The sequence below is a fragment of the Labeo rohita genome, chromosome 5 (assembly GCF_022985175.1).
Source record: "Labeo rohita strain BAU-BD-2019 chromosome 5, IGBB_LRoh.1.0, whole genome shotgun sequence".
Taxonomy (NCBI): Eukaryota; Metazoa; Chordata; class Actinopteri; order Cypriniformes; family Cyprinidae; genus Labeo; species Labeo rohita.
Genome location: NC_066873.1, coordinates 46894879 through 46916100, shown reverse-complemented (window position 1 = coordinate 46916100; position 21222 = coordinate 46894879). Strand labels below are relative to the sequence as shown.

Below are 21222 nucleotides of genomic sequence, written 5' to 3'. Positions count from 1 at the left end.
AACATTTGCTGTGACGCTGCCATTTGAGGGCATTTATTGGCCATGAAACGTTTTTCATTAAATGTCCATCGTAAGACTCTTTGACAGAAACACAGTGGTCATTTTAGTCCAGCTAAACTTCTCATGGTAAATTATCCACTGCCAAGTCATTTATCGTTTTAATTGACCTCTATGATTTGATCTACATTCCATTTTGTTGTAACGTTACATTTGTATATTTTACATTTTTTTTTAAAAAAGTCACTCTTATGTGTATACTGACTAAAGGCACGCCGTACAAAAATCAGCGTTTCAGTTCACGTTTATGTGTACAGTGCTTAACACAATACAGACAGTTTTACAGCAGCTTTACAGTATTATGTAGGAAAACAGTATGTCAATAATGCAAAAGGACAACAGTAAACAGTTAAAGTCAGTTTATCGTCAGCGTCGTGAATGTTTAATTGTAAAAGACACTATATTGATTTACATGTCACTTATTTGACCAGTCAAATAAGAAATCAGCAGTTGTTCTCTTCATGGATTCTGTCAGTCTGCAGCTCTACTTTAATTCACTCCACATGAAGACTGGCTCCTGACGCTCTGGCTGGAGGTCCTAACGGGGACAAAGGGGCCTTTCCTCATGGCAGCGTCCCACACGACTCTCCTTCGGCCATCTCCCTCTGAGCCATGATAAGACACACCTCGTAGACGCGGAAGGCAGCGAAGGCGGTGGCCAGCAGACAGGCGGCGCCCAGAATGTACCACCAGTTGAAGAGGCCGAAGGAAACTCCTTTGACGATACAGTAGAAGCTGAAACACACCAGCGCCACAGCCGAGAAGAGCTGCACGCACAGCGGCGGCCCGGACGAGGACGATTTCTCACCCATGATGAATCCTGTGCCCGCTCACGCTCTGGCAGACAGACCTGAGAGGAAAATCGGCTTAAAGGGAAAAACAATGTGACCGATAATTAAAATGCTTAAGCAGTGAAATCCGAGTGAGTTCTGTGTCATGATGAAAAATAAAGAGCATAAATGTGTCGGTCAAGAGCTCCGACGCAGCACTGAGCAGCGGAGATGTAGTCGATGCCTCTTATATATAGGCCTCAGCTCACAAATCTTAAGATTAAAGAAAGCAGAAACACCCCTTAAACCACTCAAGATCTACGCTCTAATCCAGCCCAGTCTCTCTCTCACAGAGAATTAAGATGTGCAGCATTTAAGAAACTCCACCTTCAATTACACCGACTTACAGGTTTCATGTAATCAAGGTAAGTGCAACTGATAAAGCGCTTATAAGCTCTAAGTTAGCGTTCTTCAGGTCGACTAGAGATACAGAATACAGAATAATTTCAATCAAAATTCTGAAGAAAAAAAAAACAAAAAACCTTTGTAATCAAATATTTCAGCTATATGTTCTCACAAATGTTGGAAGCGACAGTTGAATACAATCAAAATATTGTTTATTGCATTATTTATGGAACTTACAGGGCAGGGCGCTCAAGTTTTAAACAAAAAATATGGATGAAAGCTTGAAAATGGAACTCACACAACACCAGTTTAACTTAATTTATATTAGTGGTTTAGTAACATGATGCAAACATGAGATCTGAACAGAATCAGCGCAGATCCGACAGAAACCGTGACCATTTTGATTCGCTTCGATGCTCCTCAGCTGAAGATGAACACACTGTCACATTGCGATTGGCCAACGAATACTGACGTGCAGCTCACAGAATTACTGTCCGTGGCTGAACTGGGCATCAAATGTATAAGACCGCTAGACGTTTCATCAAATGATCCAGTGACTAAAACTTGACCCACTGCATTTCAGTGCAACACAAACAGAAATAAAACGACATGGAACGAATGACAGCAGCTCATCCAAACCTCACAGAGATGAATGTTAAAACTAAGGTGTCCACTTCTTACAGTGGATTTGAGCAGTGTCTGTACAAAACAGTACTAAGTGATCGATTTGCCCTCTGATTGTTCTGTCAGCGCAGCGCGACTCACGCGCCTCACCGCTAGATGGCGCCGCATCGGCGCTCGCTGTGAGTCTCTCTCAACCTCCTCCCTAAAGTTCAGTCTGGTTCAGTGATGATGTCACCAGGCTCTGGTATCTCACCGGTGATGACCTCATCTCCACGGCAACGTCCACTTCACGGATTAAAGCTCCTGAGAAAAGCCTCTCAGGTGTGAGTGTTTGGAAACGGTCCAGCCGCCGGCGTTCACAAACACATTCTTGAGGTCATTTCTTTCTGAAATCCCCAGAGAGAGAAAATTACATTAGAGCAATATCACACACACACACACACACACACACACATCACTGCACTGATACTGAAGATTCATTCTGTCATCGTTGATTACAAATCTACGACTTTCTCTCATCTGTTCAACACAGAAATCAGTCCACAAGTCTTTATGGCAAGACGTTCAGTGCATGACAACTTGAATTTGCGTATGTTCCTCCACAAAGACTTCAAAATGGCTTCAGAAGACCTGAGGTAGAGTGTCAGCTCCTGGTCACTTTCTGTGTAAAGATCTTGTTATGTTTTACAGAACAAAGAAAGTCATACAGTTTAAGAACGAGATCATCAAAACCATAAAAAAAAAATAAAAAAAAAAATTAAAATATATATATTTTTTCTCATCAGCAACATTATTCATGAAGTCAGGAGGGTTTTATCCAGCTGAATCTGAAGCGTTTTAGCAGGAAATGAAACGCTGCTTTTTTATACCACGGAAGCAGACGGCACACGTTTAACATGTGAACGTGTCGTCGTGTGTGTCTTGTTCTGTTCTCACCAGCGGTTCCAGCTCTTTGCGGTCTATAAGGTTGAGTTCGGTGGCAAAGTAGTAGAAGTGCTTGTAGCAGGTGTTGACGTGAGCTTCGGCTCCCATCAGGAGGATCCGATCGAAATGATGGATGTAGACGTGCACGAACACGCGGAAAAGACGACACAGGATCTTCTTACAGATCTGGATGAAGTTCTTTGGGAAGGGAATTCCTAAAAGACAAGAAAACAAAGAGGAAGAATGAATGGAGAAACACAGAAAACAGAGAGGAAGTGACAGAGAATTAAGATGTAAAGCAGGCACATCGCATAACCAGAAGACAGTTTTAACAATTACAGGAACATTACAGGAATAAAACACAAACATCATCTGAACCTTCACTAGTCCGGCTCACAAGGCTGTGTTTCACAGGATTCTCAATAACAGTGACAACAATCATCAATCAGTATGGTGATGCCATGGTGACCCTCAGGAGTACACACACACACACACACACACACACACACACACACACACACGTCTGGTTTATTATCTTTGTGGGGACTCTCCATAGGTGCAATGGTTTTTATACTGTCCACACTGTATTTTCTATCCCCTTACCCTAACCCTACCCCTAAACCTAACCCTTACAGAAAACTTTCTGCATTTTTACTTTCTCAAAAAATCTCATTCTGTATGATTTATAAGCTTTTGTACCCATGGGGACCACAAGCCGGTCCCCACAATGTCAAAAATTTCAGGTTTTACTATCCTTGTGGGGACATTTGGTCCCCACAATGTAGCAAAAACAAGTACACACATACACACACACACACACACACACACTCATACAGCTGTTATCAGTGTGTTTGAAGCATGATGATCACACTCATCTGATCTGACACACATGAACGTAGCGAACACAGTGAATGTGTAATATCGGTATTTCTGCAATTAATGCAGCTTTGTTGTTTGAATGACACACTAGAACAGCAAAACAGACTGTTAAATATGAACATCACAAGCTGTGTAAAAACAGGAAATCACCTGAACACCTACAGGAAGTGTCCTTTTCTACAGCAGCTGACCTGAAAAAACGAAGCAAAAAAATGAAAAAGCCCTTTGTGGACGAAGAGAGTCTGAATGGGTTCAAGGAAAACAGAAGGAATAAATCTTGCCTTTGCGTCATTTTTGTAAGTGCAGACAAATCACAAAGCGGTTATTCTTATACAAAATAATGCTTGTGTATTTGTGGAAAGATTGTACATGTGGCTGTTGTGTAAGCGTACATGAGTTGTGTGTTTGTGACACTGAATTAGTGCCTTTGTTTCCTAACAAAAGCTCATTATGTTCTGCTCACGGCCGAATGAAACGCTCCTTGTTTTCAAACTGTCGAGCAGCATACAGATCACAGATCAGCAGCTCTTGTGAATCAATGTGACTGAGCAAATGAAGACTTCAGACTCACTTTGCACTGAGTCACAGAAGCAGAGGAAGCTCTTCAACGCTCTGAAGAACAGGGAAAATATGTTTCATCAAACTTTCAGGTTCCATTTTCCATTCCATTTTCCTCCATAACCTATCAGTCTGAGTTCCCAAGATTCTTTCTGCTGTGAACAGCTTTATTTCACTGAATAACCACAGATTTCATGTTTCAAGCCACATAGTCATCAGCGCAAAAACACTGGCGTTAAAAACAAACTCTGCATGACTTATCGAACATGATATTAGTCATCTTAAAGTGGCCGTACAGTATTTGTACAGTAGCAAAGATGATGGTGCGACGCATCGCTTGCTGTTCCGCAGTGTTACGGCTGTGTGTAATTCACTTATCCACAGCATGATGACATCTTCATAAGACTGTCTGTAAAGCCTAGCCAGTGCAGGATAAGCCGAGCTGCTGACCGGTTTAGGCTCTCGGTCACGTGATCGGCTGGGGAGGGTGGGTTAGTTACTGTAGGTCATCAGCCCTCTTAATCTGCTCATAATACGGCCTGAAAAACAAAGTACTGTGAACATTTATATGCTGCAGCTCGTTGGCCGACAGACCCTGAGGAGCGACACAGCACTAGCGAGACACTAGTTCTTCTAGACACAAGTGCTAATCACGAACGCGACAGGTTTACACCGGGGTCTCTATTAGACACGTAACAACATAACCTGGGTTTAGGGCTGAAAACAGTGCTTTACACGGTCTGACCAGTCATGATTTTATTTCGGCCCATTGTTCGGCTCACAGGGGTTTGCGTTCAGTCGGTTTAGACCATAAGGGACTCGATCCTGCTTCTTCCTTCGTGCATAGTTTAGATTCAACACATGAAACAACTAACCAATATTTACAGGTTTACTAAATAAAATGACAAGTACGTAAGACTTCCAGTCTTTCCAGTCTCCAGATTTCCAGTTGAAGATGGTGAATTTGGTACTCAAGTGCAACTTTGATGAGGCCTCAATTTCCCATCATAACACGTGATATACATTTATATTTACAACCCAGGAGTCTATAAAAGAGCAAACGACCCCCAAAAACTGCCACAGGATGCCAAATGTGATGGACAGGATCTTCCTCTTCCTTCCTCTACCTCGAACTGAGAGACATTTCCTGACACTTCTCTGTATGAGAAGAGATGTTCCCAATCTGCCACTCACCGCAATCATTACACCCTCACAAGCACAGTCGGCCCGTATCGGATCCGGCTTAAACTCCATAAAGAGCTACTTGCATCACAGAAATATTTAAAAACGCTTACATATATATATATATATGAAGAGCTCTTTTCCCAAAACGCGATAAACGCCATTTTTTACAAGATTGAGTTCCTGCCAAAATCAGTATTGTATCTGGTCGGTACTGAAAAGTTTTTAATTTTACGCAAAATGTGATATCCACCGTGTTACTCTGTCACGTTTTCTCCCTTTTTTCCAAACCGCGACAAACGCCAGGCTTCCTTCTCTGCAAAATGCGACACGTCCGCTCAACCAATCACAGCGCAGCATTTCACGCATTGTAAACAGTAAAGGCGGTGCTTTGAATACACCCCGCATCCTAGTTTTCAACATTGAGTACTGTTTCACAGACATATCTGACGAATTCTTTCATAAACAAAGTGTAGAGAGAGTGTAAATAAGAGATTCATTGTGCAGTGTAGAGAGTTTCGTTGATTATAATTTTGTGAGATCGCGATGAACTAAGATGATTGACAGCTTTTAATGATTTTTAAGGGAGTTTGTAAATGAGATATTGATTTAATACAACACTTAAAAAAAACAATAAGTTAATATTAAGTGACTTACATTGTCTGACTGTAATACTATTGCCTGATTTTGCTCTATTTCATCTTCAAAAATAGGTTGAAACAAAGTCACAACTGATCCGCTGCACATCTCCATTCAAACACAGCGCTGTTTCCTTTATGAATGAACGTGCCTTTTCTAGTGAGTCAATGAATCAATTATCCATTCATAAAAAGTCACTTGCTTTATTCCTGGATGAATCAGCCGTTCGAACGAATCAAATGAATGATATGATTCAGAAATTAAATCGGTGACTTACCGCCACCTACTGGCAGTATTTCATTTTTATCTTCTTTTTAGTTATTAAAATCATTTAATATTTCTCTGTTCAAAATTGTATATTTAAAACATTAATCTCAACAAGAGTTTATGAATTTGTTTGCACTTATGCCATCTCTTTCCATCACTTATACTTTCTCTAAAAAGAAAAGTAAGCGTAGGCCCCTAATGGATTTATTGCATTTTGGGAAAAAATAATCAGTTTTTATAATAAATCTTTGAAAAATCAAAATCTAGATTTGAATTTTTAATGTTATTATAACCTAAAGATGCTATGTGAAAGTTTAAAACAGAAAATAGTGGTTTTCATCTTGCCACTTTCTTGGTAAAGAAAACACATTTTTACTCAAATTAATCAAAATGGATTTATAGCATTTTGGAAAAGAGCTCCCCATATATATATATAAAGATGGCGCCGCACATGGCAGCCGCGGCGTGTGTCTCTCCAGTGTTTGTACTGTTTTTGTTAGTTTTTCCTGTTTTTTTGTCTCTCAAACACAATCAGTTTTACTAGGGATGAACTGCTGAACATTCGGCAGAACTATGGGGTTAGAATCGTTGCATAATTCCAAATAAATACATTATGATCCACAATTAAATGTAAAGCAATTGACAAAAACAAAGCATATTCACAAAATAAATAGAATGAGATCCACAAATAAATCTTAGAGTTCCACAAACATGAATTATATTCACAAGTAAAAAAATTAGAATTGCAAATAAAAAACATACTCACAAATATTTTTTTTATTTTACAAACACAACTTTGCCCAGCATTTATATGTGAATCGCGTACTGTGCATTTGTAGATCGCTGCGCGTATTTGTGGATTTTGAAACATTTCAAGCGTCAAGACGCACACTGATCCACAAATGCATGGACTCCACCCACCTTCTACTTAAGCCAATCAGATACCGGGGCCACGTGGGGCTGACCAATCGTTGCATGTTCTCGCTCCAACCAGTCACGTTTTGCCTTACAATCAGTAACAGCCGTAATTCAGGACAATTAACCAGTCTCTTCAAAATGGACGATTAGGACAGTGGTGCTCATCACAGCATTATTGTAATAATGTCTAAAATAAAACAAGTAATGTTATGTGTAATGTAATCAGTGTTTCATGCATCACTAAGTCGATGTGTGTTTTGACCGTGAGTGTGTTTAGCAAACTGGTATTCTACGGTGACCGGGAGGGGAGGTCTTCGGTTCACTTAGTTTTGTAGTGGCCACGACATATAAACTCGTGAGAACGTGATAATATAACACAGCCACGAGATATAAATTTGTGGGAACGTGATATTACATCATGGGCAGGAGAACGTTTTGTCGAGGTAACGACATACTTATGCCACGACTTATGTTGAGGGAACGACATATTTTTCTTGTGGACACCAGTTTATTGCATAAACAAACCTGCGTGACCATAGCAACCCGGGATTATCAGAGATGGTGGATTCATTATTATTTTATTTTGAATTAATAAATTATTATATTAATTATTATAGATTATTTCATAATTTCTTTTATTGTTTTATAATATAAATTATTATATTGCACGCAATGTAAACAGCATTCATATTAAGTTTATAATGAATAAACGTTACCTAAAGTAGTCTAAGTAACATAGGCATACAAGAAAACATTTTTACCCATCCCTCAATCGTCTTCAAAATATTTGTATATTATTATTAGGCCATTATTATCACCATCATCTTCATCAACATCATTATTATTAGCCTATTATTATATTTTTATATTTTCCCTTAATTTCGATCTTACATAACGTTCTTATTAATAATAATAATAATAATCATAATAATAATAATAATAATAATAATAATAATAAGAAGAAGAAGAAGAAGAAGAAGAAGAAGAAGAAGAAGAATATACAAATATTAAATTAAATGTTTCATGTTAGTAAAAATGTTTTAAACAACTCTGATAATCCCAGGTTGCTATGGTCACGAAGGTTTGTTTATGCATGAGAAAAATATGCCGTTCCCTCATCATAATAAGACGTGGCCACGAGAAATGGAAGTCGTTCCCTCAACATAGCCTCTCCAGGCCACGACATCGTTACCTCGACAAAACGGTCTCGTGGCCACGACATAATATAACGTTCCCACAAATTAATATCTCGTGGCTGTGTTATATTATCACGTTCTCACGAGTTTATATGTCGTGGCCACGACAAAACTAAGTGAACCGAAGACCTCCCCTCCCGGTCACCGTAGAATACCAGTTTGCTAAACACACTCACGGTCAAAACACGCATCGACTCAGTGATACATGAAACACTGATTACATTACACATAACATTACTTGTTTTATTTTAGACATTATTACAATAATGCTGTGATGAGCACCACTGTCCTAATCGTCCATTTTGAAGAGACTGGTTAATTGTCCTGAATTATGGCTGTTACTGATTGTAAGGCAAAACGTGATTGGTTGGAGCCAGAACATGCAACGATTGGTCAGCCCCACGTGGCCGGTATCTGATTGGCTTAAGTAGAAGGTGGGTGGAGTCCATGCATTTGTGGATCAGTGTGCGTCTTGACGCTTGAAATGTTTCAAAATCCACAAATACACGCAGCGATTTACAAATGCACAGAGAGCAATCCACAAATATGCGCTGCGATCCACAAATGCACAGAAAGCAATCCACAAATACGTCTACAAATGCACAGTACGCGATTCACATATAAATGCCGGGCAAAGTTGTGTTTGTAAAATAAAAAAAATATTTGTGAGTATGTTTTTTATTTGCAATTCTAATTTTTTTACTTGTGAATATAATTTATGTTTGTGGAACTCTAAGATTTATTTGTGGATCTCATTCTATTTATTTTGTGAATATGCTTTGTTTTTGTCAATCGCTTTACATTTATTTGTGGATCATAATGTATTTATTTGGAATTATGCAACGATTCTAACCCCATACAGAACACACCTCAAAATCTCTTACCGGTTTTCGATTATTCGGACGTTTCGCTAAACGTTGTAGTTGGCGGAGCGGCGGCGCTGATCAAACGCCTCAGGACGCGCAGACGGGGAAAGCGAGCGGGGCTCTGTTAGGCCGGTGACACACTGGATGCGTGGCGTGAGCGTGGCGTTTCTGATGCGTGTCAGCTGCGTGGCGTTTCTGATGCGTGTCAGCTGCGTGGCGGCTGCGTCTCGTTTTCTGTCTTTACACACCAGAACCGTGCCAGACGCGGCGCTGGCGCGCTGCTGCTGCTGTAGGTGACATAGGGAGGCCTCCGACAGACCAGGCTCTTGTCTTCACGACAACATTTTCAACTTTTTTCACACACCTATACCTTCCAAAATCCGAAAAATGGGTAAGTGGCCTGTCTGTTTATTTCAATAACATTTACAAATTTGTGTAGTTTTAAAGAGCTCATTTAGCCTACCTGATGTTGGACCGTCACTCAGAATACACACTACGTTATTGTAGTGTGTCATATTTTTTTCATGTAATCAAATTAAGAAACAAATGGGAATTTTTTTTTTTATTTTATATGCTATGACCTCTGTATTGGACACCAGGACTCGATTGTTTAAAAAAATAAAATGACATGAAATTACTGGCAAAAATAATGGGATTTTTTTTTTTAAGTCATCAATAAATTTGGGGGTTTCAGGTTTTCTCTAACCAAAATTTGTATTAAGATGATGTATTTTTTTATTTTTAAATTACATATATATCTGAATTTATGTCAACCTATAAACTTTCCAACATCAAAATATCATTAATTAATATGCATTTGTGTACAAAATGACATAAAACATATTTTCCTATTCTATTTTGCTTGGAAACGCTTCCAACACGCTTGCTTGTCGCGTGAAAAATAGGCGTCGGTTCTATTTCTAGCAAGCACGCGTTTTACGCGCGGCTCGAGCCGCGCCTGAGACGCGCGTCTCACGCAGGCAGTGTGCAAGCTCTAACCTGTTAACATGGGAGCCGAAATAAAAACGGACACGCCACGCATCCAGTGTGTCACCGGCCTTAGCTTCGACAGGGCGGATTTCGAACGGCGCTGCCCATCATCCATTTGGCGAATCTCCGCTCTCTACCCAACAAAACGGACGAACTACTTCTGCTCACTCGGACAAATAAGGACTTTTAAAACTCCGCTGCTCTGTGCTTCACGGAAACCTGGCTGAATGACGCGATACCGGACTGCGCGCTTCATCTGCCGGGCTATCAGCTGTTTAGAGCGGATCGCGACGCAGAATCAACGGGGAAATCGCGTGGCGACGGGACGTGCTTTTACAGCAATGAGAGGCGGTGTACAGATGTAACAGTGTTAAAGACGATGTGCTGTTCCGATCTAGAAGTGCTTTTCATTGACTGTAAGCCGTTCTATTCGCCGCGAGAGTTTTGCTCGTTCATTCTCGTAAGTGTCTACATTCCACCGCCTGGCTCTACAGAAACTCGCCCATCAGATCACAGACACCGAGCAAAAACACCCGGACTCTGTTTTAATCACTCTCGGGGACTTTAATAAAGCTAATCTCTCACGTGAACTGCCAAAATACAGTCAACATGTTACATGTCCCACCAGAGACAGTAATATACCGGACCACTGTTACACAGTAATTAAGGATGCATATCACTCTGTCCCACGGGCAGCTTTGGGACTCTCTGATCACTGCCTGGTTCATCTTATACCGACCTACAGGCAAAAACTTAAATCTGCTAAACCCGTAGTGAAGACTGTAAAGAGATGGACCAATGAAACAGAGCGGGTTTTACAAGCCTGTTTCGAATGGACTGATTGGAGCGTTTTTGAAGCTGCTGCCACCGATCTGGACGAGCTCACAGAGATTGTAACATCCTATATCAGTTTTTGTGAAGATATATGCATTCCTACCAGGACTTATTTAACATTTAACAATGATAAGCCATGGTTTACAGCAAAACTCAGACATCTTCGTCAGGCCAAAGAGGATACCTTCAGAAAAGGGGACAGAGTCTTGTACAATCAGGCCAGGAACACACTGAATAAGGAGATTAGAGCGGCTAAAAGGACCTATGCAAAAAGGTTAGAAGATCAGTTCGCTTCAAACGACCCAGCCTCAGTGTGGAAAGGTCTGAAAGCCATCACAAACTACAAGACGCCATCCCCCAGCACTGAGGTGAATCAACAACTTGCTGAAGATCTGAATGAGTTTTATTGTAGATTTGAAACCCCCCACACCCGTTCTGACCATCTCCTTACACAACCATTAACACCTCGAACAAACCCCTCCTCCCCCCCTCCTGCACTTCAGATTAGTGAAGAAGATGTGCGCCAGGTCTTCAGAAAGAACAAAAGAAGAAAAGCACCAGGCCCGGACAGTGTGACAGCAGCCTGTCTGAAAACCTGTGCTGATCAGCTGGCCCCCATCTTTTCAGAGATCTTCAACAGGTCTCTGGAGTTGTGTGAAGTTCCATCATGCTTCAAACACTCCACCATCATCCCCGTCCCAAAGAAACCCAAAATTACTGGACTTGATGACTACAGACCTGCGGCGTTAACGTCTGTCATCATGAAGTCGTTAGAAAAACTGGTTTTGGCTTACCTGAAGGACATCACTGGACCTTTACTGGACCCCCTGCAGTTTGCTTACCGAGCAAACAGGTCTGTGGATGACGCAGTAAACATGGGACTGCACTTCATCCTGCAACATCTGGACAGACCAGGGACCTATGTGAGCATCCTGTTTGTGGACTTCAGTTCAGCCTTCAACACCATCATTCCTACACTCCTCCAGACCAAAATAAATCAGCTCTCTGTTCCTGAAGTTTGCAGACGACACCACACTCATCGGCCTCATTCAGGATGGTGAGGTTGAGCAGCTCGCTGTCTGGTGCAGTCTTAACAACCTGGAGCTCAACACGCTCAAAACAGTGGAGATGATCATAGACTTAAGGAGAAATCCCCCTGCACTCCCCCCTCTCAGCATCATGGACAGCACTGTGGCTGCAGTGGAGACATTCAAGTTCCTAGGGTCCATCATCTCTCGGGACCTGAAGTGGGACACTCACATCGACTCCATTGCAAAAAAGGTCCAACAAAGGTTGTACTTCCTTCGACAGCTGAGGAAGTTCAACCTGCCGCAGGAGCTGCTGAAACAGTTCTACTCAGCCGTCACTGAATCTGTTCTTTGCACATCAATAACTGTCTGGTTTAGCTCAGCTACAAAATCAGACACCAGAAGATTACAGACAACGGTTCGGACCGCCCAGAGGATTATTGGTGCTCCCCTGCCCACCCTTCTTCAAGAACTGTATACATCCAGAGTGAGGAAAAGGGCTCAGAAAATCACTCTGGATCCCTCACACCCATGTGATCCCCTTTTCGAACTTTTGCCATCAGGTTGGCGCTACAGAGCCACAAATACCAGGACAGCCAGACATAAGAACAGTTTCTTCCCTCAGGCAATATACCTTATGAACAGTTAAATGTTCCAGAATAATGTTATTATAAATGGCCGATGAATGAGCTGGCGCAAACTTAGAGGAGTCCCAAAGAGTTGTGACGTTATACTTACTAGTGATCTAACACATGAACTAGCATGCAATACAAAAGACAATACGCAAGAACAGTAATAAAATACACAATGACCTGAGGATATGTGTGTGTTCATTCACAGAAAGGTTTGTTTAAGAATTAATGAACAAAGTCGTTTCCTATAGCAATATGTGTCTGTTTTAGAGAGAATTAAGTAGGGCGAGATTCTCTCTACATACTTTTAGGTCGTAAAGTCTCCCTGCTGAAAAAAACAGCAAAAACAAGCTTAGGCTGGTTAGGTGGTTTTAGCTGGAAGTAGCTGGTTGTAGCAGGTTTTAGCTGGTTTAAGCTGGAAGTAGCTGGTTGTAGCAGGTTTTAGCTGGTTTAAGCTGGAAGTAGCTGGTTTTAGCTGGTCTCCCAGCCTGTCCCAGCAGTCATCTGTTAACACGGGCGCCGAAATGAAACGTGTGACGTTACTTAAGGCACACAACTCGCGGTCATCCCGGAGCATGTAAACAGTCACATAAACTCTGAACGGTGCTGTTAAAGCAGTTAACGTAAGCAGCGAGATGTGCGAGAACCTTTGATAACTTGTTAATTCGCGTATTGTTTGATTGTAATGCCTTTTGCTAACTGTGGTTTAAAAAATGCGTTAATTCAGCCCGTCTTCCTGTCTGGCCTTTTCACAGCATATATTCACTCCGGAGTAACCTTACCAGGAGGAGACAGATGGAGATTTGGAGTTCATTTAAAGGTAATGGTTGCATTCTGAGAATTCGAATACCTGCATTTTACATGTAGAAATGTTAGAAGATGTTTCTCAACTCTAGAAGAGTAATGATTTTTAAGGGAGAATGATTCAGATATCTCAAAAGCTAAAACTAATGTGAATTACATACTGTCTGTTTCCTGACTGATTTGTAGATATTTAAGAGGAACAAAGAAGTAGAAAGGAAAAGTGCCATCTAAAACAACAGGGCAAATGGTACAGAAGAAACTGGTTGAAATGAACCCAAGTTGCCACTCTTCTTTGCAAAGTGAAGGATTTTCAGTGGAATTTCTGAAATGTAAGACATACACACATACCAAGATCTCCTTTTTCCTTTTATTATATTCTTTTATTATCTACACTGCAGTTCAGTAGTTTGGGATTAGTAAGATTTTTTAATGTTCTTTATTAAATACGTCTCTTCTGTTCTTCAAAGCTGCATTTAATTGATCAAAAATACAGAAAATTAATTGAAAATAAAAAAAAAGCCCTTGTAACCATAGTCAGTTTAGCTAAAACCAGCTAAAAATTGTTCATGCTAAGATATTCCTATTCATATTCATCCATATAAACTAATTTATCAATAAAATAACACCTACAGAAATATATATACATACGCACTTCCATTTGGATATATCAATTTTATCTTTATTTTAGCAATAAAAGGAACAACTATCAGGGGCATGTTTCAAAATTATTCTAGGCTATGTCTGGAAAAAAAGGAAAATGTCACTATAGTTCCCTTTTTTAAGTAGTTTTACTTGTTGAAAATTCACACATTAATAATATAAATGATTTCTTTTTTAAGTCTGTTTCAGTGACTGGCAGAAACAAAAGGAGCCTGAAAGAGAAGAGGGAGAAACAAGTGGGGCATTACATATCCCAAAAAATACAAGATACAATAAAAAAAGAAAAGAAAAATGAAAATGCATAATATGTTTAGAATTCTGTTATTGTTCACCGTTAATTGTTAATATAGTTTTAGAATTGTAATCATTCCAATTATTTCGTAATTATTTTGTAAATATTTGTTAGAATATAATTGTTTTAAAAGGGGCTGTAAGATCAAATAAAACTTGTTTTAATGGTTCCTTGTGGTCCTGCAGATTATTAAAAGTAAACTTGGAATTATTTACATTATTTGTCACAACACCCCTTGACAGCAAAATTGGGGCAGAAACTATGTAATCAATCGATCTATCAATCAAACATTTTGACCAGCTAAGACCAGCTAAAACCAACCAGGCTGACCAGCTAAAACCACCTTGATAACCCAGCTATGACCAGGCTGGGAGACCAGCTTAAACCAGCCTGACCAGCTTAAGCTGGTTTAAACTGTTTTTTTCAGCAGAGGTGTTCCAGGTTGCCATAGTAACCAGGGGCCTGGTGGGCCATTGGAGACGTCCCGGCACCCAGTGTGGTGGATTGGGTGAGGGGGTCTGTGATTATTTGTTAATCTAATGAATAATTGATGTGGTAAATTTAATGAACAACTGTGTGTCTGAGTGGCCCAAACGCTACAAGGATTTCTTTTATTCTTTTATGTGCATCTTTTTCTTCATTTAAAATGATGCATTTTATCTTCAATTATACACTGTATTTTTTGTATTAATGGAAATCGATTTTTTCCCTTTTTTTAATCTGACTGTATCTGTGTAATTGTTTTAGCAATACGAATGCACAAATATCTGTCATGTCAGTAAAGCAGATTAAAACTGTGTTGTGAGAAGCAGACGAGGAGTGGAGAGTGCCGTATTTCAGTGTTTCAGGCCATGGCGGATCAGGACGGGGTTCGGTTACAGGCGACTCACGCTACAATGAGAGCTGATGTGTCTTCAGGGCATCTGATGGCCTTGAATTATTGACAGCGTGTCGGTGATTGTGTTCCTGTGAACGAGACCTTCTGGCCTCTCGCTGTGATGTATGACCATTGTATATACCACATTCCTGGAGCCTCCCAACACTGCACGTTTTCACATCTCATTCATCAAACACCTGATTTAGCTCTTCAGCTCATTAGCAGAGACTCAATACCTGAAGTGGGTGTGTCAGACTAAGGAAAGATGCAAAATGTGCAGTGTCGGGGGCTCCAGGAACATGGTTGGGAACTGCTGACACAGAGGGTTAGCCATGGAGGGTCACTATGTCCACAGAAAGGCAATAGGAATGAATGGACTAACTCAGACAAACACCACATCTGGTCACATACAAATTAAAGTCAAAATTACTTGAAATGAGAATCTGTGAGGCGTTCAGCAGCATGTCTAGCAACGTCCAGATGTGCAGCATGCAGAAGAGATCTGACGGGTAGCACAGGTGCTCTTACAGCAGCTGTTTTACAAATGACTTCATAATACACTGCAAACATAATGTTGATTGTTACGAATGCAACTCTTTGAAAATGTTCTACTGAGAGAATTCCCAGTACTACAGCTGAAGACCAACGATAATGTTCACTTTTGCCACCTGCAATTTCAGGACAATATCATTCACATCAAATAGAGTCAAAAGCTACATTCATAATATGTGGTGCTGACGGAACATGGAAACACTCACCGATGCTGGTAGGGAAGATGTCCTCGTTATTGATCTGCATCTCTATCCAGTCCATCAGCAGGTTCATGTAGTGCGGCGCGGGCAGCGGCGTGGGCTTCTTGTACTTGTGCTCATCCTGCCATCGGTACTCGTACCGCGGGCCGCCGGACATCACCGGACAGCTCTTCTCCGTGCAGTACTCGCACACCGTCCCGTAGATGAGGTTGATGCGGTTGAAGAAGTCCACCACGTGCACGGCCACCCAGTCGTTCAGATCCTCGCCGTGGGGCAGCTGGACGGCCGCTTTCAGATCCACGCCCGAGTTGAGCGACGCCTGCGCCCGCTTGTGCAGCTCGAAGCGCTGAGTGCCCGGCTCGAACTTGCGCTTGGGCCGGAACGTCTTGTCTTTGTTGAACACCTGTTTGAGCGCGATGGACATGATGTCTAGGAGCGACAGGACTCGTGGAGAACCTTGGGTCGGCGGGCGAGTAAATAAATCGCAAAGGAAAAGTCTGGATCCTCTCCGTTACGTCATGCTCTCCTGAAAAACAAACATGCCGCAGTTCAGAACACATCCTGACGGACACTTCCGTGCGGCACGTCGGCTTATCGGTCTCAAGCGATAAATACAAGCACGACAACTGTTCAGACTAACAAACACGCACAATTAGTCAAACACTTGGCCACACTTGACTGAATTTTATGTTTCTCGTGATCTTAAACACCTGTCAATCTAAAGGTGCTCCTGCTTAAAAGAAGACAAATATGAGTAAAAGGAAGACGAGATGTTTTGATCGTCTTGATGGTGGTTGTAGTGGATACTGAGATGTTCCTCCCTCAGTAGTGTGTAGAAAGCATGGTAAGTGAGCAGAGCTGCAATCTAGACAAAGAACAAGCTCAAATATATGACAGTTTTCATTTGTGTCACACGTTTTGATCACTGCATCATTTCCACACACATGTGAAAGTAAGTCTACTGTATGGACTAGTTCTGCAGATATAATCCTGAAAATACTATACAATACTGCAGTGCAGACGCAAATCATGAGTGTCACTGAGTGAATCTGTTGCATCTGCTCTGCTTGAGGCCAATAGTCGTGTAATGACATCATCCTGAAGAGATTCTCCAGCCCACATGCTGGTCAACAGATTTAACACCTTGTAAAACAGCCAATCAGTCAACAAGAGATCCTAACCAGATGTTATAAGGTGTGATGGGAGGGGTTTTAAGATTTTTCAAATACACCTCAAGGTTGTGCTGGATTTGGTGTCTCTGTTGCACAAATTAAATGCCATGTGGTTGAAATCCTAAACACACTCCATATCGCTCTCATGGCGGGAGTCACGCGACCCACGTTTGGATCAAGACTGCCGGACTACTGGACTCATTTCTGAGAGGAACACGGGGACAAACTATTTGACAGACATTCCCACACTTGAGCTTCATGAACTGATACCAAAACACAGCAGAGCTTGACGTTTTAGAGTCTAAGAAGCGAGTCTGTCGTGGCGCATCAGAACATTCAGTTGAACAGATACAGATCATCAAGATGACACCGTGACATTTTCCAATTACAGCGGCTCAAGCCATGCTTTGGTGAGCTCAACAGATGTGCTCCAAAATGAAGTGATATCCTCATTTATCGCTAAACCTCTTGAAATCAGCCTGTTAAAACGCTGCAGCTTCAACGCTCTGGACACTAACGGCCCACCCTGGTGAAAAAACCAGCACATGCTGGTAGGTATGTTTTGGTGCTGGTTTAAGCTGGTCCTTTGCTGACCAGCATAAACCAGCAAAGGACCAGCACAAACCAGGTAAGGGCCAGCTTAAACCAGCATCAAAACATAACTACCAGCATATGCTGTTTTTTTCACCAGAGCAGTGTCTGATCGTGGCCTGCTTTCCGCCCGAGACAGCATTCGGAAACGCAGCAGGTCGGAGAGACACTGAAAGAGGAGGACAGAGCTGAAGGAAGGAGAGAACAGAGGAAGAGTGAGTCGTACGTGCATCCAAACACAGCAGGACACAATTAAGCATCACGTCAGTGCTGTTTCACACAGACGTGGAGAAAGTGCAGTAACGTCCTCCACGGCCGATCGTCTTTTACAGAAGAGTTTGGCTTTTGCCTGTTTTCCACATGTTACGAATGAGTCAGTCCGTTTTCTCGGCCAGTCAATGTTTAACTATCATTACGTGCCCTAGTTTTCAAACAGGGCAGATAACTAACCGCACATTCTTGTGATCTGAGTCACGGTGCAGAAAAAAATAACAAACTGCACAATTAGATTTAGATCGTATTAATTGCTTTGGATAAAAAGGAGTATCTCCAGAACAGCTAGTAAAAAAAAAACAATCAAACAAAACATTCAATCTGTCATACGGTAACGCATTCGCAGACACTTGTATACAATGCAGTCATGGTGTTTTATCAGTTCACACCTTCATGCTTGATCCGTTTCATAATTATTGCCCAGATCTCTTCTGCTGCGACTTCCAGATGAAAGTGCCACCGACAGATCGATGGGGTGTGTGTGCGTTTAGAATTTAATCTAATCTGATCAACAAGATCGAGAAAAGGAAATATAGCATCTCATAATACTCTATGAAAAAGGTCTTATATTAATGTTCAGTTGTGATCTAGGGGAAAATGAACAGAAGTTGTCTGATACTGATTCATGAAGAGGCATGCGCGAGCGGTAAAACATGTGGCCCTTTTCCTACAGGATCATGTCAAAACACGCCTCATTATACGAACGACACGACTCTTCCAGCGCTTCTCAACTGCTTTGAACCACATTTTACAATGGAGCATCAAGCAGCAACCAGACTGTTTATCATACAAAATAAACAAAATTATTATTTGTATCTTTAATTGCATACACCCAACAAAACATATATTTTACACAGTACACAGGCTAAACAAAAACATGTTAGTTCTGTACTGTCCTTAGAGTAACAGCATTTAGTTTCTGGTCATCGTTTTCAGTGGTTGACAGTCAAAAATGAACACACCGTAGTCAGAATCAGAACTCAGTTCAAGCCATCCTGATTCTGCTTAGATCTGCAATCTGATTAGAAAAGGCCAGAGAGTTTTGGCTCGTGACCCACCAAGTGCTGGTCTCTCCGTTTTCGTCAGGTTCTGTGCTCTATTCATCATCGACCTTCTGGACCAGGACCATGTTGCATAACAAAGACATCCTGGAGAGCAGGAGGACACGACACAACCAACCCACCTCATCTCATCTGATCTGATCTCATGTGTTCGTCTCACTGCAATAAGAATCTGCTACTTCAGGTTCAAAACAAACCCAAAGCACTCATCTCGAGTTCCAAACACCATCCTCTAGTTATGAATCAGAATGAACACACTAACCCGAAGGAACAAAACTCACCTAACTAACCCAAAAGGTGCATACAAAGTCAACAGATTGTCTCTTAACTGTTAAATTCACTTCTCATTTCACAAAGAATTCTGTATGAGGCAAAAAACTGAATCGTTATTATCAATAAAGAAAATTCCTGAAAGGTTTTACATCTCGAAATAAAGTCGCGATGTGATCTCGATGCATATCATGCTTATGAAACACTTTTCCAAAACACCGTGAGTCTGAAACGGGATGAGCGCGCAACTCTAAACAACACTGAGAGAACATCAAACATAAACCAACAGTGATACTGTACCGTCGAGACGTTTGTGAAAATGCGAGGAAAGGTTGGTAACACTCACCGAGACTGCTGCTCCGAATGAACTCGTGTGTCCAGAGAGAGAGAGAGAGACCCTGCTCTAACACACACACATACACAGAGAGAGAGAGACCCTGCTCTAACACACAAAGAGAGAGAGAGACAGCTGAAGCACTACACATTAATGATTAAAATACGGTTAAAGAGTTGGACTCATATTCTACACATGAGGAACTCAAATACGCGTGATTTTACTGCTGCAAACAGAAAAACGACTTAGAGCAAAGGCAGAAAAATAAGCGAGCAGCGGCGCCCTCTAGCGGTCACACTGAGATTCATCGCCTCATTACAGTTCTCTGATCTATAACAGTGGTTCTCAAATCCAGTCTTCAGGGCTACTCTGCACATTTTATATGTTTCTGAATCTGACACACTCAGTTGCTTTACAGTAGTCTGCTTTTCAGGATTAATTTTAGGGTTTTAATGATATAGATTACAGCCAAAGTAGGTGCAATGTCGTATATAAAGTGAGCTGCTTTCCACTTTTATCGTCACAGGGTGAAAACACAGTTGATGAAAAGTGTGTCATAATTAGACACAATGAAACTGCCACTAAACTGGCTTTAACAATTAATGAAACAGAAAACAGCATGTGAACGAACGTAGTTTCTGTGATGAAAACACCTGTTGAGTTCCTGCTGGCTGCTCCCAGTTTATCCTCACAAACGTTTACCATAGTGTTTACTACAGTAACGCTGCGATGAACATATTATTAATCACCCTTGTTATGGAAATGACAATGCTAGAACGATTAAGAGACTTTGAAGACTCTTACATAGTTCGAATCATTTATTGTATATTTATATACGATTTGAGTGTATTGTGCATTATTGTCGTCCACAGGTGTTGCTAGGGTTAGACCAGACGAGATGCGTTTTGAACGAAATCTCTTGTCGCCACCTGCTGGCGTTATGTTGTAATAGACAGAATCTTTATCTGATCGTCAGGTGGCGACTTGCTCTGTTTTTGATCGCTACTTTAGACAACAGTGTTTATATGCGAAATATAAACTTTTATCCCCGTGCTTCTGTGATGATCTGAATGTTTGTAACACAGAAATAATGAAACAAAAGACTTTGTTTCTTGTACATCAACTGCTCTCTCTTTCAGCAAACGTCAGTGGCTTAAGCCCCGAAGTCGCCTCGCAAAGTTTTGTCAGGGTGGTGACCAGCTACTGCCCACATATGCAATGGTCTACCATTAAGTGTTTTTATATGCGTGTCTGCACAGGACAGTGATAAACAGTGACACTGGGAAAGTGTAACGACACTGAAGCTCATTGAAGCACAAACACGGGACAAGAATGAGAGCGTTGTATTGAAACAGTCAAACCACATG

At 41.3% G+C, this 21222-nt stretch overlaps 1 protein-coding gene and 1 long non-coding RNA gene across 8 annotated transcripts; one reads left to right on the top strand and one right to left on the bottom strand.

Moving 5' to 3' along the window:
- Nucleotides 1–261: 261 nt before the first annotated feature.
- Nucleotides 262–21135, bottom strand: LOC127165320 (MOB kinase activator 3B). Of its 6 annotated transcripts, none has more exons than XM_051109804.1 (4): nucleotides 19868–21135; nucleotides 16161–16680; nucleotides 2793–2995; nucleotides 262–2242 (listed from the first exon to the last, which is right to left on the bottom strand). In XM_051109804.1, the coding sequence occupies exons 2-4, from the start codon at nucleotides 16576–16578 to the stop codon at nucleotides 2213–2215; spliced, it is 651 nt and encodes a 216-aa protein (XP_050965761.1). In that variant the 5' UTR covers nucleotides 16579–16680; nucleotides 19868–21135; the 3' UTR covers nucleotides 262–2212. The 6 variants fall into 6 exon arrangements, with proteins under 6 accessions (XP_050965761.1, XP_050965756.1, XP_050965759.1 ...); XM_051109805.1 differs by lacking the exon at nucleotides 262–2242 and adding an exon at nucleotides 3810–3850; XM_051109799.1 differs by lacking the exon at nucleotides 262–2242 and having other exon boundaries at nucleotides 2593–2995.
- On the top strand, nucleotides 9480–14503 carry LOC127165322 (uncharacterized). 2 transcript variants are annotated; one of them, XR_007827767.1, is made up of 4 exons: nucleotides 9480–9676; nucleotides 13525–13589; nucleotides 13760–13902; nucleotides 14413–14503. It is a non-coding gene; the product is annotated as an uncharacterized LOC127165322 (long non-coding RNA). The 2 variants fall into 2 exon arrangements; XR_007827768.1 differs by lacking the exon at nucleotides 9480–9676 and adding an exon at nucleotides 12543–12700.
- Nucleotides 21136–21222: the final 87 nt, after the last annotated feature.